The sequence below is a fragment of the Bombina bombina genome, chromosome 1, assembly GCF_027579735.1.
Source record: "Bombina bombina isolate aBomBom1 chromosome 1, aBomBom1.pri, whole genome shotgun sequence".
Taxonomy (NCBI): Eukaryota; Metazoa; Chordata; class Amphibia; order Anura; family Bombinatoridae; genus Bombina; species Bombina bombina.
Genome location: NC_069499.1, coordinates 1,340,397,296 through 1,340,411,577, shown reverse-complemented (window position 1 = coordinate 1,340,411,577; position 14,282 = coordinate 1,340,397,296). Strand labels below are relative to the sequence as shown.

Below are 14,282 nucleotides of genomic sequence, written 5' to 3'. Positions count from 1 at the left end.
GTTACAACATGCTAAAATCATCTTCCTCCCTGCAGAAATCTTCATCTCTTTTCTGCTAGAGAGTAAATAGTACAAACCGGTACCATTTAAAATAACAAACTTTTGCTTGTAGAAAATAAAAACTACAATTCTAACACCACATTAACTTTACACTTCCGATTGCTTAGAGCCGGCAAAGAGAATGACTGGGGGGTGGAGCTAGATGGGGAGCTATATGGACAGCTCTGCTGTGTGCTCTCTTTGCCACTTCCTGTAGGGAAGGAGAATATCCCACAAGTAAAGGATGAATCCGTGGACTGGATACACCTTACAAGAGAAATAATCTTCAACATTTTTTCATTTGTCATGAATCATTACATTTATAGTGGAATTCAGTACTCATTGAAACTTAGAATGTGGCCATTAGGGTATTTTTTATTTTTGCATTGCATACTGTGAATAAGAAATTAAGCACTGCAAAATGTCTGAATACAAAATAAATAGTTTCATATAATGTAACACTGTTATTATCTTAGCACAATGTATTATAAGTTTCAGCACATAATGGCAATTTAGGTATAGACCCTTTGAAAAGCCTGTTGGAATCCATGTTACTGGTTTTGCTGTAGTCAATTGAAGATATATGCAAATGAGCTTGTGTTAATGCAAAATTAATATTACTTTAAGGGTTGCTCTAGGATCAGCAGGGTACGCTTATTGAAGCTATGGGAGCAGCAGGGTATGTTTGTTGCAGATATGGGAGCAGCAGGGTAAGTTTGTTGAAGCTATGGGAGCAGAATGGTGCATTTAGGGTTGCTAGGGTATGTTTGTTGTAGTTCTGGGAGCAGCAGGTTATATTTGTTGTAGTTATGGGAGCAGCAGGGTATGCTTGTTGTAGTTATGGAAGCAGCAGGGTATATTTGTTGTAGTTATGGGAGCAGAAGGTGCTTTTTGGGTTGGTCTGGGAGCAGCAGGGTATGCTTGTTGTAGTTATGGAAGCAGCAGGGTATGTTTGTTGTAGTTCTGGGAGCAGCAGGGTATATTTGTTGTAGTTATGGGAGCAGCAGTGTATGCTTGTAGTAGATATGGAAGAAGCAGGGTATATTTGTTGTAGTTATGGGAGCAGAAGGTGCTTTTTGGGTTGGTCTGGGAGCAGTAGGGTATTTTTGTTGTAGTTATTGGAGCATGAGATGCCTTTTGGGTTGGTCTTGGAGCAGCAGAGTATAATTGTTGTAGTTATGGGAGCAGAAGGTGCTTTTTGGGTTGGTCTGGGAGCAGCAGGGTATGCTTGTTGTAGTTCTGGGAGCAGCAGGGTATATTTGTTGTCGTTATGGGAGCAGAAGGTGCTTTTTGTGTTGGTCTGGGAGCAGCAGGGTATATTTGTTGTAGTTATGGGAGCAGAAGACAGGGCTACAAATTGGAAGTGTTTGTCCAGGAAGGCAAACTGTAGGAATTGAAAATGATCCTTTTGGATAGGAGCATGAAGGTAAGAGTCCTTCAGGTCCAGTGAGGTGCGTTCCCTACATTCATCTCCGATTACACATGCAGCGTCCCAGGGCACGAGCAGAAGGTGCTTTTTGCGTTGGTCTGGGAGCAGCAGGGTATGCTTGTTGTAGTTCTGGGAGCAGTAGGGTATATTTGTTGTAGTTATGGGAGCAGTAGGGTATATTTGTTGTAGTTATGGGACCAGCAGGGTATATTTGTTGCAGTTATGGGAGCAGAATATGCTTTTTGGGTTGGTCTGGGAGCAGCAGGGTATATTTGTTGTAATTATGGGAGCAGAAGGTGCTTATTAGGTTGTTCTTACAGCAACATGATACATTCCGGGTAGTTCTCATAGAACAGACCTGTTGTACATGTTCCAGAATAGCTGCAAGTTGTTCTGGTTCACACAGCTACTGATCTGCTGCCGGTAGTTCTGCACAAGCTCTGTGTTATTAAGCAGTTCTTCCTAAAAAATAAGAAACAGTAAAACAGCTTATTCCACCTGCACTTTGTAGCAATAACACCTTTATGCTTCTTTATAAAGCTGTACAGAGTAGCTGTTCCTAACTTATGCAAAAAGTTCTTCATTAATGTATGTTAACATAGTGATGTCACTGAGCACACATAATGGGTATAATAAAGTTACACTAATACAAAATGTAACTATATAAGACAAGGCTTAGAAATACGGAAGCAACACATTTCTTCACCTGCGCCTGTGTAGAAAAAGTGAGTCCACCCAACCTGTGGGCGTATGATCTACCTGCCACATGCACTGAAAAAGTAGTGAAAACATTATTGCAAACAAAAGTATATTGTAAAAATGCTCCTTGAAGAAGCCACCAGTTTATTGCACATCTATAGGAATTTCTATAGACATTTCTTGAAATTGCTCATATACTAGAGTGTTAGTGAAGTTAAGGAAGTGAAATAAGCAATCACCTTACCTGGCTAAAGAGATGAGACAGCACTGTATCTGGAAGTGAGCTGGTAAGTCCAGAAAGCTGAGCAGAAAAAGACAAGTGTTATACAATATTCATCTGATTAAATTACCACTATCACCTCCTGCTCAAATGGCCCTCAGCCTTCCTCAAACATTTTACTGCTGCAACTCCCTCAGAGGTCCCAGTATTCTTTACTTAACCCTCAAGTCTGCACTCTACTGCTCCAGAGACAGCGAATCATTTCAACTCTCTGGGCCCAACTGATGTCGGTCTGAAACACTAAGAAGTAGAGACCCAGACCAGCTCCTCTAGTAAAAGAACATACTTTATTGCGGTTGTTAAAGGTTTCACAGCATACTAATAAAACCGGCTGCAGGTGCCCCTACAGGCATAGGTAAAAGAAATTGAGGTCACGTACCCCTTACAACTGACGCGTTTCGGTAGTACCCGTATTCATAGTTTGTTCACAGTACCGCCTCCTCTATATAAATTCACAAACGGCAGCACCTTATAGCAGATAAAAATCTGGGTTGTCTGGGTTAAAACAAAGTGACGTTTCGGGTACATAACCCGTAATCATACATAGCTCAAACCATATGATGTGCCCTTATATAGGCCTACCTACACTTAGGTGTTCAATCAACACCTAATTACAACACCACCTAGTGGATTATCTTATATTACAACATGAATCATTCACATTAATTCTATGGCATCTACTTATCAAGCCTTCAACTTACTTGCATTCGACGGAACCAATACTCTCGCCTAAGATCGCCTAATACGTTCTCCAAACTTACCAAAAAAGCTGTCAAAAAGCCGCGCACCAAGTACGGGGCGATGAGCAGCGGACTGTTGTTAACTAACAGACATCGATCTCGCTGCTGTTCGGCTTTTTCACAGCTTTATTGGTACCCTGTCACTAAACACCCACACTATACTATACTGTTTACCCCCTATACCGCCGCTCCCGGAGCCCACCGCAACTAATTAAAGTGTTTAACCCCTAAACCGCCACTCACGGAACCCACCGCCACCTACATTATACTTATTAACCCCTAATCTGCCGCCGCCTACACCGCCGCCACCTTCATTATACTTATTAACCCCTAATCTGCTGCCCCCTACACCGACGCCACCTACATTATACTTATTAACCCCTAATATGCCGCCCCCTACACCGCTGCCACCTACATTATACTTATTAACCCCTAATCTGCCCCCCCTACACCGCCACCACTATATTAAATTTATTAACCCCTAAACCTAAGTCTAACCCTAACCCTAACACCCACTAACTTAAATATAATTTAAATAAATCTAAATAAATATTCCTATCATTAAATAAATTATTCATATTTAAAACTAAATACCTACCTATAAAATAAACCCTAAGCTAGCTTCAATATAACTAATAATTACATTGTAGCTATCTTAGGGTTTATTTTTATTTTACAGGCAAGTTTGTATTTATTTTAACTAGGTACAATAGTTATTAACTATTTAATAACTTCCTAGTTAAAATAAATACAAATATACCTGTAAAATAAAACCTAACCTATGTTACAATTACACCTAATACTACACTATAATTAAATAAATTCCCTAAACTAAATACAATTAAATAAAATTATCTAAAGTACAAAAAAAAAAAACTCTAAATTACAGAAAATAATAAACAAATTACAAGATTTTTTAAACTAATTACACCTAATCTAATCCCCCTAACGAAATAAAAAAGCCCCCCAAAATAAAAAAAGCCCTACCCTACACTAAATTACAAATAGCCCTTAAAAGGACAGTCAACCCAAAAATTACTGTAACTTATTTAGATTAGTTAAATAATGATCTTTACAGTAAACTGTAGCCAAAATTTTCATGTAAATAAACTTTGGCAGAAAATAATCTTACTAGATCTCATCTGGCAGTTTGGAAATGGCCGCCTGACCCCTCCTTCTCTGACGTCTCCCAAAAGCTTGCACTAACAGGATCCTTTCCTGTCTTCTCGTCCCTGCACGCTCCTGCAATTTCAGCTCTCTAGCAGCTGTTCATACCCGGCACTCACTGCCTCTCATCCATGCTGTGCGCTGTGTGTTACAGAGAATGAGAGGCAGTGAGTGCCGGGCAGGCGGCGATGTCATGGTCTGTGCCCCTGTTTTAAGATTGCTTACTCCAATGAGATTATAATAGAGAAATAATATCCAACCAGGAGCTGACTGGGCACTAGTATAAAACAGACCGTACCAAGCAATTGTTATTATATTTTCTGTTTTTTATCAGATACCTAAATCCACATTCAACTTTATCTCAATTTATGTGGCTTGTGCCCCTGATTTTACAGCTGCGGTCCGTTACAGAAATACACCCTCCCTGCATTTGAGTGTCTGATGACCCCTAATAACCTGATTGCTCCCCAAAAAAGTAGGCACTTAGGCAGAAATAAATTTGCGCCCGTAAGACCATATTGCAGGTCTTAGAACTTTTATCTAATGCGAGTGTGATCACACAGTACTGGGACACCAGGCACAAATTTATTTCTGCCTAAGTGCCTACTTTTTTGGGGAGCAATCAGGTTATTATGGGTCATCAGACACTCAAATTCAGGGAGGGTGTATTTCTGTAACGGACCGCAGCTGTAAAATCAGGGGCACAAGCTCGATGCTGCTGTGTGGCAGTGGGACAAGGTAAAGGGGTGATGTGTAGTGAAACACCCTGGTGCACAGGACAGTGTGTAAGGTGGTGTGTGTATGCACAGCCAGTGGGCAAGGTGAAGGGGTGCTGCGTCCATGTGTTGTGACAGGCTCTGGTACAAAGGACAGTGGGCAAGGTAGCGTGTGCTGAGCTCATTTGTAGTGATAAACACAAGACAATGTGCCACCGGGTCTGATGACCCCTTATAACCTGATTGCTCCCCAAAAAATAGGCACTTAGGCAGAAATAAATTTGCGCCCGGTGTCCCAGTACTGTGCGATCACACTCGCATTAGATAAATGTTCTAAGACCTGCAAGGGCGCAAATTTATTTCTGCCTAAGTGCCTACTTTTTTGGGGGAGCAATCAAGTTATAAGGGGTCATCAGACACTCAAATGCAGGGAGGGTGTATTTCTGTAACGGACCGCAGCTGTAAAATCAGGGGCACAAGCCACATAAATTGAGATAAAGTTGAATATGGATTCCGATTTAGATATCTGATAATAGAAAACAGAGGCAACAGGTTTGGTTACTGTGAGTTGACAATGACAATTATGCAGTAGTTATGAGACACAGTTTATGCAGTAGGTGAAAAACATACAATACTCCCAGAAATAAATTTGCGCCCGTAAGACCATATTGCAGGTCTTAGAACATTTATCTAATGCGAGTGTGATCGCACAGTACTGGGACACCGGGCGCAAATTTATTTCTGCCTAAGTGCCTACTTTTTGTTACGTAACCACTACATATGTCATGATAGGGAGCAATCAGGTTATTAGGGGCCATTAGACACTCAAATGCAGGGAGGGTGTATTTCTGTAACGGACCGCAGCTGTAAAATCAGGGGCACAAGCCACATAAATTGAGATAAAGTTGAATGTGGATTTAGGTATCTGAAAAACAGAAAATATAATAACAATTGCTTGGTAAGGTCTGTTTTATACTAGTGCCCAGTCAGCTCCTGGTTGGATATTATTTCTCTATTATAATCTCATTGGAGTAAGCAATCTTAAAACAGGGGCACAGACCATGACATCGCCGCCTGCCCGGCACTCACTGCCTCTCATTCTCTGTAACACACAGCGCACAGCATGGATGAGAGGCAGTGAGTGCCGGGTATGAACAGCTGCTAGAGAGCTGAAATTGCAGGAGCGCGCAGGGACGAGAAGACAGGAAAGGATCCTGTTAGTGCAAGCTTTTGGGAAACGTCAGAGAAGGAGGGGTCAGGCGGCCATTTCCAAACTGCCAGATGAGATCTAGTAAGTTTATTTTCTGCCAAAGTTTATTTACATGAAAATTTGTCTACAGTTTACTGTAAAGATCATTATTTAACTAATCTAAATAAGTTACAGTAATTTTTGGGTTGACTGTCCCTTTAAAAGGGCCTTTTGCGGGGCATTGCCCCAAAGTAATCAGCTCTTTTACCTGTAAAAAAAATTACAATCCCCCCCCCAACATTAAAACCGACCACCCACACAATCAACCCTACTCTAAAATCCACCCAATACCCCCTTAAAAAAACCTAATGTAAGGATTCCACTCCTGGTTTTCCTTCTTTTTCTACAGCTCACCTTCCACCTCTATTTAAGTCATGTCTCCGCCCCAAACAAGTGCTTAGTTATTAAGTTCATGTCAGCTAAGCTCTATGCATCCAATTCCTATCCTGTGTATAAATTCATGAATTGAAGATATATGCTATTACAAGTTATTGGATTTACAATTACCAGCAGGAACTGCTCCTATAAACAACTTTTCCAGTGAACGGAATTAAATCATCTAAGTTACTTATTGTTTGCTCTGCAGCCAACACAAGCTTTTACACTGAGGATTGGATCTGTTTCATCAGACACCTGCAAGCAGGACAAACCGGGACTTTCAAGGAGTAACCGCAAGTAAAATAAAATCTTAAGTTGCTTCCACAAAGTTAACTGATCTATTTACTGCACTTACTAGCATATCGCTACTTTTGTTTCAATATATCATTTGTATCAAGCCGGTTTCACTGTAACGCTACGGAACAGCTCTGACGTCATCAGCTGGGGAACTCCTGTGTACCTGACACGCCCCTGTCAGCAGCTGCATGTTTCTGTGTTCTCTCTCACTACATACCAGACGGATACTATTACAAACAGCCTTTACAGTGGCTAGTCCACATTTCACTCGCTCACTATCTGAACTTAAGTCTCAATACTGAAATTCACTGATTATCATTTCTGAATTCTAATTCAAAGTTATTGAACTACCTTTGCAGTTATAGATTGGAATATTGCTACACATTAATAGTACCTTATTACTATAACTATATTCTCAGTCTTCAATTCATCATAAATTAAAACTCACTCTAAATCATCACAGCCTATGCTGAAATAATAGTCTGTATTTTAGAGTGAAACATTCATACTTTTACGGCAGTTGAGATCCAACATTAATAAACACATTACAGAATAACTAAGCCATTATTATGGATCCAGCCGAGCTCCCACAAATTGTCTTTAACCTGTCATAAAGGGTAGACCAACTCAGCCAGGGTCTAAGAGAATTACAATTGGAGAATGAGACTTTGAGAAACGTTATAAAAGATTCCATCAATCCTAAGCTACCAGCCCAAGAGACCTCTCCTGAACCCTTTGTTGCTCCTCCAGAATGTTTTCAAGGAGACAGAAATCAATACCGCCACTTTAAGAATGCTTGCCTTCTTAATTTTTCTCTCAAGCCTAGGACTTATCCAAACGATAGGGTGAAAGTTCTCAGCATGATAAGTTATTTAAGGGGAGAACCCCGTATATGGGCTGACACACTATTCGAGACTAATAATCCGGTCCTATCATCCTTTTCGGCATTTCTTGACGTCATGGATGAATTGTATAATGATACCAACCTCCAAATAACAGCTGAGAGCAAAATGAGGAAATTGAAGCAAGGATCCAGACCTGTGGAATATTACATAACGGAGTTCAAACAGTACTCCATTGACTCCCAATGGAATGCCATATCCCTCAGAAATCAATTTAGGCTTGGTCTTTCTGATGCAGTCAAGGATGAATTAGCCAGAACAGAATTGCCAGAGACACTTGAGGCTCTTATGAAATATAGTAGCCATATTGATAGAAGATTAAGGGAGAGAAGATCCGAACGACAATATTCAGACCAGCCAAACAAAAAGTTTTCCAGTCCTAACCAACCTACTCTTAGGTCTACTAGTCCCACCGGAGCTGAAGCTATGGATATCAGCATCTTCAGGGGACCTCTATCACCGGATGAACGTATGAGAAGAAAGACCCGCGGCCTTTGCATGTATTGTGGTGATCCAGCTCACAGTCTTAAGGACTGCCCTATCATACCCCAGAAAAAGAACAGTAAGTGTAGCACTAACTTCACCTCTCAAGTAGTACTTAACAAACCACTTCACTGTTCTCTACTTTTGTCTTTACAGTGGGCAAGTAAACAGATCTCCGTCCCTGCTATCCTTGACACCGGAGCTCAAGGCAACTACATCGACAGCTCATTAGTGTCTATCAATAAAATACCCCTGATTAAGAAATTGTCTCCTATTTCACTTCGTGTTGTTGATGGCTCTGAGATTTCTTCTGGACCTATTACACATCATACCATTCCTCTTTCTGTCACTACATTAAACAATCATCATGAACATCTCTCTTTTGATGTGATTACATCTCCCTTATTTCCAATTGTTCTTGGGTTGGCTTGGCTACAACTACATGAACCTCAGATCAGTTGGAAATCTTTAGACATACATTTAAACTCACAATATTGCCAACAAACCTGTATTAGGCAGTCATTACTTTCTCTGAACCCCACTTCTGACACTCTTGTACCAATTGAATACAGTCACTTCGCTGAGGTTTTCAGTAAAAAAGAGGCTGAAACACTTCCTCCCCATCGATCCTATGACTGCCCCATAGAGTTGAAACCAGGTACAACTCCCCCCATAGGACATTTATATCCTCTATGTCAATCCGAATTAGACCATCTGAAAAGCTACTTAGATGAGAACTTGAAGAAAGGATTCATTCGTCCTTCTGTCTCACCAGCCGGTGCTGGTATGTTTTTTGTCCGAAACAAGGACAACTCTTTACGCCCTGTTATCGATTTTAGACAACTAAATAAGATCACCATAAAAAATCGCTACCCACTTCCACTCATTCCGGAACTCATAGAGAGACTAAGACATGCTACTATCTACACTAAATTGGATCTGAGGGGAGCATACAACCTTGTACGCATCAGAGAGGGGGATGAATGGCTCACGGCTTTTAGAACAAGATATGGGTTGTATGAATACCTAGTTATGCCTTTCGGACTCACCAATGCACCAGCAACCTTCCAATTCTTTATAAATGACATTTTTCATGATTTACTCGATATTTGTGTCATAGTTTATTTAGATGACATTTTAATTTATTCCTCCAATACTACTGACCACATCAAACACGTTAGTTGGGTTTTATCTCGTCTCCAGGTTCACCGACTCTATGCCAAACTGGAAAAATGTATTTTTCATACTACAACGATTGATTTCCTGGGTTATTCCATCAGCCCTGAAGGCATTCAAATGCAAGAGGGAAAAGTTGAGGCAGTAAAATCATGGCCAACTCCTATGAACAGAAAGGATCTACAAAAATTCCTCGGATTCAGTAATTATTACAGGAAATTCATCCGAAATTTCTCAAGGATTTCGAAACCTCTTACCAAACTTACTAGCTCCAATTGCGTGTTCCGATGGTCGAAAGAAGCTGCTGATGCTTTCAGTTTCCTCAAGGAGTCTTTTTCTTCAGCTCCTATTTTAAAGTATCCTGACCCCGACCTGCAATATATATTGGAAGTGGATTCTTCGGACTATGCACTCGGTGCAGTCTTATCACAACGTAAGACACTCAAAGAACCTCTATTCCCTATCGGCTTCTTCTCAAAAATTATGTCCTCTGCAGAAATGAATTACTCCATAGGGGATAAAGAATTACTGGCCATCAAAAGAGCTTTGGAATTTTGGAGACATCTCCTGGAAAGTACATCTCATCCCATCATAATATATACAGACCATCGTAATCTTGAATTTCTACAGAACAACAAAACCTTATCTGGAAGACAGGTTAGATGGAGCCTCTTCTTCAGTCGTTTTGACTTCCAGATTTTGTATAGACCTGGATCGAAAAATGGAAAGGCAGATGCCCTCTCCCGCAGAGATCCTAGACCTATTCCTGAATATACACCTAGTTGTATCCTCCCACCTACTAAATTTCTCGCTTCACTATCTATATCAGTTCCAGATTATGAAGCCGCCTTAGGTTTGGAAAAACAAACACTTCTGAACTCCCTAATTAAGAAAGATGGGTTATATTTTCATGGTTCTCAGATTTACGTACCTGAACCACTCAGAGCACAAATAATTAAAGAACACCATGATCCTCCCTTACTTGGTCATGTAGGTATCACTAAGGAATTAGTAAGCAGAACTTACTGGTGGCCATCCATGGACAATTCTATCAAGCTTTATATTCAGCAGTGTAATACTTGCTCTGTATCCAAACCCGAGAGAAGACCTCCGTACGGACTCCTCATGCCTTTGGACATACCCAATTCACCCTGTGCTCACATTGGTATGGATTTTATAGTAGAACTACCACCAAGCTCTGGTTTCACCACCATTTTAGTCGTTACTGACCACTTTACTAAAATGGCACATTTCATTGCTTACCACAAGTTACCTACTTCCTCAGAAACTGCACATTTGTTTCTAAACAACGTTGTAAGGCATCATGGTTTACCGACTGTTTTGTTCACAGACAGAGGTAGCCAATTTACCTCAAGGTTTTGGAAAACACTCACTACAACTCTGCAAATTGAACAACGGCTCAGTACTGCCTTCCACCCGCAAACGAACGGACAAACTGAAAGATTGAACCAATGGCTTGAGCAATACTTACGTTGTTACTGTTCATACCATCAACATAAATGGTCATCTTTTCTTGCTATGGCAGAATTTTCCTACAATAACACTATCAACAGTACCACCAATTACTCTCCATTCTTTGCTAACTACGGTTTCAATCCTAGATTCAATTTTCAGCACTCCTCTTCTGAAAATACACCATCTGTTGACGAATTATTACAACGCCTATCAGAAAACTTCCATCATTTATGTACGAACATACAGCATGCACAAGCATCTCAGAAAAAGTATTATGACTTACGACGAAGAGTTGCTCCAAAGTATAAAATAGGGGACTTTGTATGGTTGTCAACAAAAAATATCAATTTACATCTTCCCAAGAAGAAATTGGCTAGTCTATTCATAGGCCCATTCAAGATCACTCACATAGTAAATGAGAATGCAGTTACCTTGGATCTGCCTGATACTTTGGTAATACACCCTACCTTCCATGTCTCTTTACTTAAGCCTTATACAGGTCAACACCCTCCTACACCTTTCCTTCCTCCTGATCCGGTATGCCTGGACGCAAACATGTATGAAGTTCAGGATCTCCTGGATTCAAGATATTGTAATGGTGAACTTCAGTATCTTGTAAGATGGAAGGGGTTTTCATCTGACGAAGACTCCTGGGAACCTCATACCCATATTGATGCTACTAGGCTTGTTGCACGTTTCCATAGACGTTTTCCACACAGACCTAAACATCCAGCCGTGGTCGGCTTGCTTGAGGGGGGGGACGTGTAAGGATTCCACTCCTGGTTTTCCTTCTTTTTCTACAGCTCACCTTCCACCTCTATTTAAGTCATGTCTCCGCCCCAAACAAGTGCTTAGTTATTAAGTTCATGTCAGCTAAGCTCTATGCATCCAATTCCTATCCTGTGTATAAATTCATGAATTGAAGATATATGCTATTACAAGTTATTGGATTTACAATTACCAGCAGGAACTGCTCCTATAAACAACTTTTCCAGTGAACGGAATTAAATCATCTAAGTTACTTATTGTTTGCTCTGCAGCCAACACAAGCTTTTACACTGAGGATTGGATTTGTTTCATCAGACACCTGCAAGCAGGACAAACCGGGACTTTCAAGGAGTAACCGCAAGTAAAATAAAATCTTAAGTTGCTTCCACAAAGTTAACTGATCTATTTACTGCACTTACTAGCATATCGCTACTTTTGTTTCAATATATAATTTGTATCAAGCCGGTTTCACTGTAACGCTACGGAACAGCTCTGACGTCATCAGCTGGGGAACTCCTGTGTACCTGACACGCCCCTGTCAGCAGCTGCATGTTTCTGTGTTCTCTCTCACTACATACCAGACGGATACTATTACAAACAGCCTTTACAGTGGCTAGTCCACATTTCACTCGCTCACTATCTGAACTTAAGTCTCAATACTGAAATTCACTGATTATCATTTCTGAATTCTAATTCAAAGTTATTGAACTACCTTTGCAGTTATAGATTGGAATATTGCTACACATTAATAGTACCTTATTACTATAACTATATTCTCAGTCTTCAATTCATCATAAATTAAAACTCACTCTAAATCATCACAGCCTATGCTGAAATAATAGTCTGTATTTTAGAGTGAAACATTCATACTTTTACGGCAGTTGAGATCCAACATTAATAAACACATTACACCTAACACTAACCCCTTGAAGATCACCTTACCGTGAGAAGCCTTCACCCATCCGGGCCGAAGTCCTCAACGAATCCGGCAGAAGTGGTCCTCCAGACGGGCAAAAGTCTTCATCCATCCGGCGCGGAGCGGCTTTATCTTCAAGACATCCGACGCGGAGCATCCTCTTCTGATGACGTCTTCTTGTTGAATGAAGGTACCTTTAAGTGACGTCATCCAAGATGGCATCCCTTCAATTCCGATTGGCTGATAGAATTCTATCAGCCAATCGGAATTAAGGTAGAAAAAGTCCTATTGGCTGATGCAATCAGCCAATAGGATTTAAGTTCAATCCTATTGGCTGATCCAATCAGCCAATAGGATTGAACTCGCATTCTATTGGCTGTTCCAATCAGCCAATAGGATTTTTTCTACCTTAATTCTGATTGGCTGATAGAATTCAATCAGCCAATCGGAATTGAAGGGACGCCATCTTGGATGACGTCACTTAAAGGGACACTGAACCCAAATTTTTTCTTTCATGATTTAGATAAAGCAGGCAATTCTAACCAACTTTCTAATTTACTCCTATTATCAAATGTTATTCATTCTCTTGGTATCTTTATTTGAAATGCAAGAATGTAAGTTTAGATGCCGGCCCATTTTTGGTGAACAACCTAGGTTGTCCTTGCTGATTGGTGGATAAAATTCATCCACCAATCAAAAAGTGCTGTCCAGAGTTCTGAAAAAAAAAAAAAAGCTTAGATGCCTTCTTTTTCAAATACAGAAAGCAAAAGAATGAAGAATAATTGATAATAGGACTAAATTAGAAAGTTGCTTAAAATTGCATGCTTTATCTGAATCACGAAATAAAACATTTGGGTTCAGTGTCCCTTTAACGGTACCTTCATTCAACAAGAAGACGTCGTCAGAAGAGGATGCTCCGCGTCGGATGTCTTGAAGATGGACCCGCTCCGCGCCGGATGGATGAAGATAGAAGATGCCATCTGGAGGACCACTTCTGCCGGATTCGTTGAGGACTTCGGCCTGGTTGGGTGAAGACTTCTCACGGTAAGGTGTTCTTCAAGGGGTTAGTGTTAGGTTTTTTAAGGAGGTATTGGGTGCGTTTTAGAGTAGGGTTGGTTGTGTGGGTGGTGGGTTTTAATGTTGGGGGGGGGGTTGTAATTTTTTTTTTTACAGGTAAAAGAGCTGATTACTTTAAGGCAATGCCCAGCAAAAGGCCATTTTAAGGGCTATTTGTAAGTTAGTGTAGGGTAGGGCTTTTTTTTATTTTGGGGGGGCTTTTTATTTTGTTAGGGGGATTAGATTAGGTGTAATTAGTTTAAAAATCTTGTAATTTGTTTATTATTTTCTGTAATTTAGTGTTGTTTTTTTTTTGTACTTTAGATGATTTTATTTAATTGTATTTAGTTTAGGGAATTTATTTAATTATAGTGTAGTGTTAGGTGTAATTGTAATTTAGGTTAGGTTTTATTTTACAGGTATATTTGTATTTATTTTAACTAAGAAGTTATTAAATAGTTAACAACTATTTAATAACTATTCTACCTAGTTAAAATAAATACAAACTTTC

General features: G+C 40.1%; 1 protein-coding gene across 6 annotated transcripts in view; it reads right to left on the bottom strand.

Annotated features, from left to right (window-relative positions):
* The window catches only part of NDRG4 (NDRG family member 4), a 312,038-nt gene that overhangs the window by 74,924 nt on the left and 222,832 nt on the right, over window positions 1-14,282 (bottom strand). For all 6 annotated transcript variants that reach the window (XM_053702558.1, XM_053702544.1, XM_053702536.1 and 3 more), the window contains 2 exons: window positions 2,412-2,468; window positions 1,827-1,930 (listed from right to left, as the gene is read on the bottom strand). In XM_053702558.1, the coding sequence (XP_053558533.1) occupies window positions 1,827-1,930; window positions 2,412-2,468 (161 nt within the window). The remainder of the gene's footprint in view (window positions 1-1,826; window positions 1,931-2,411; window positions 2,469-14,282) is intronic.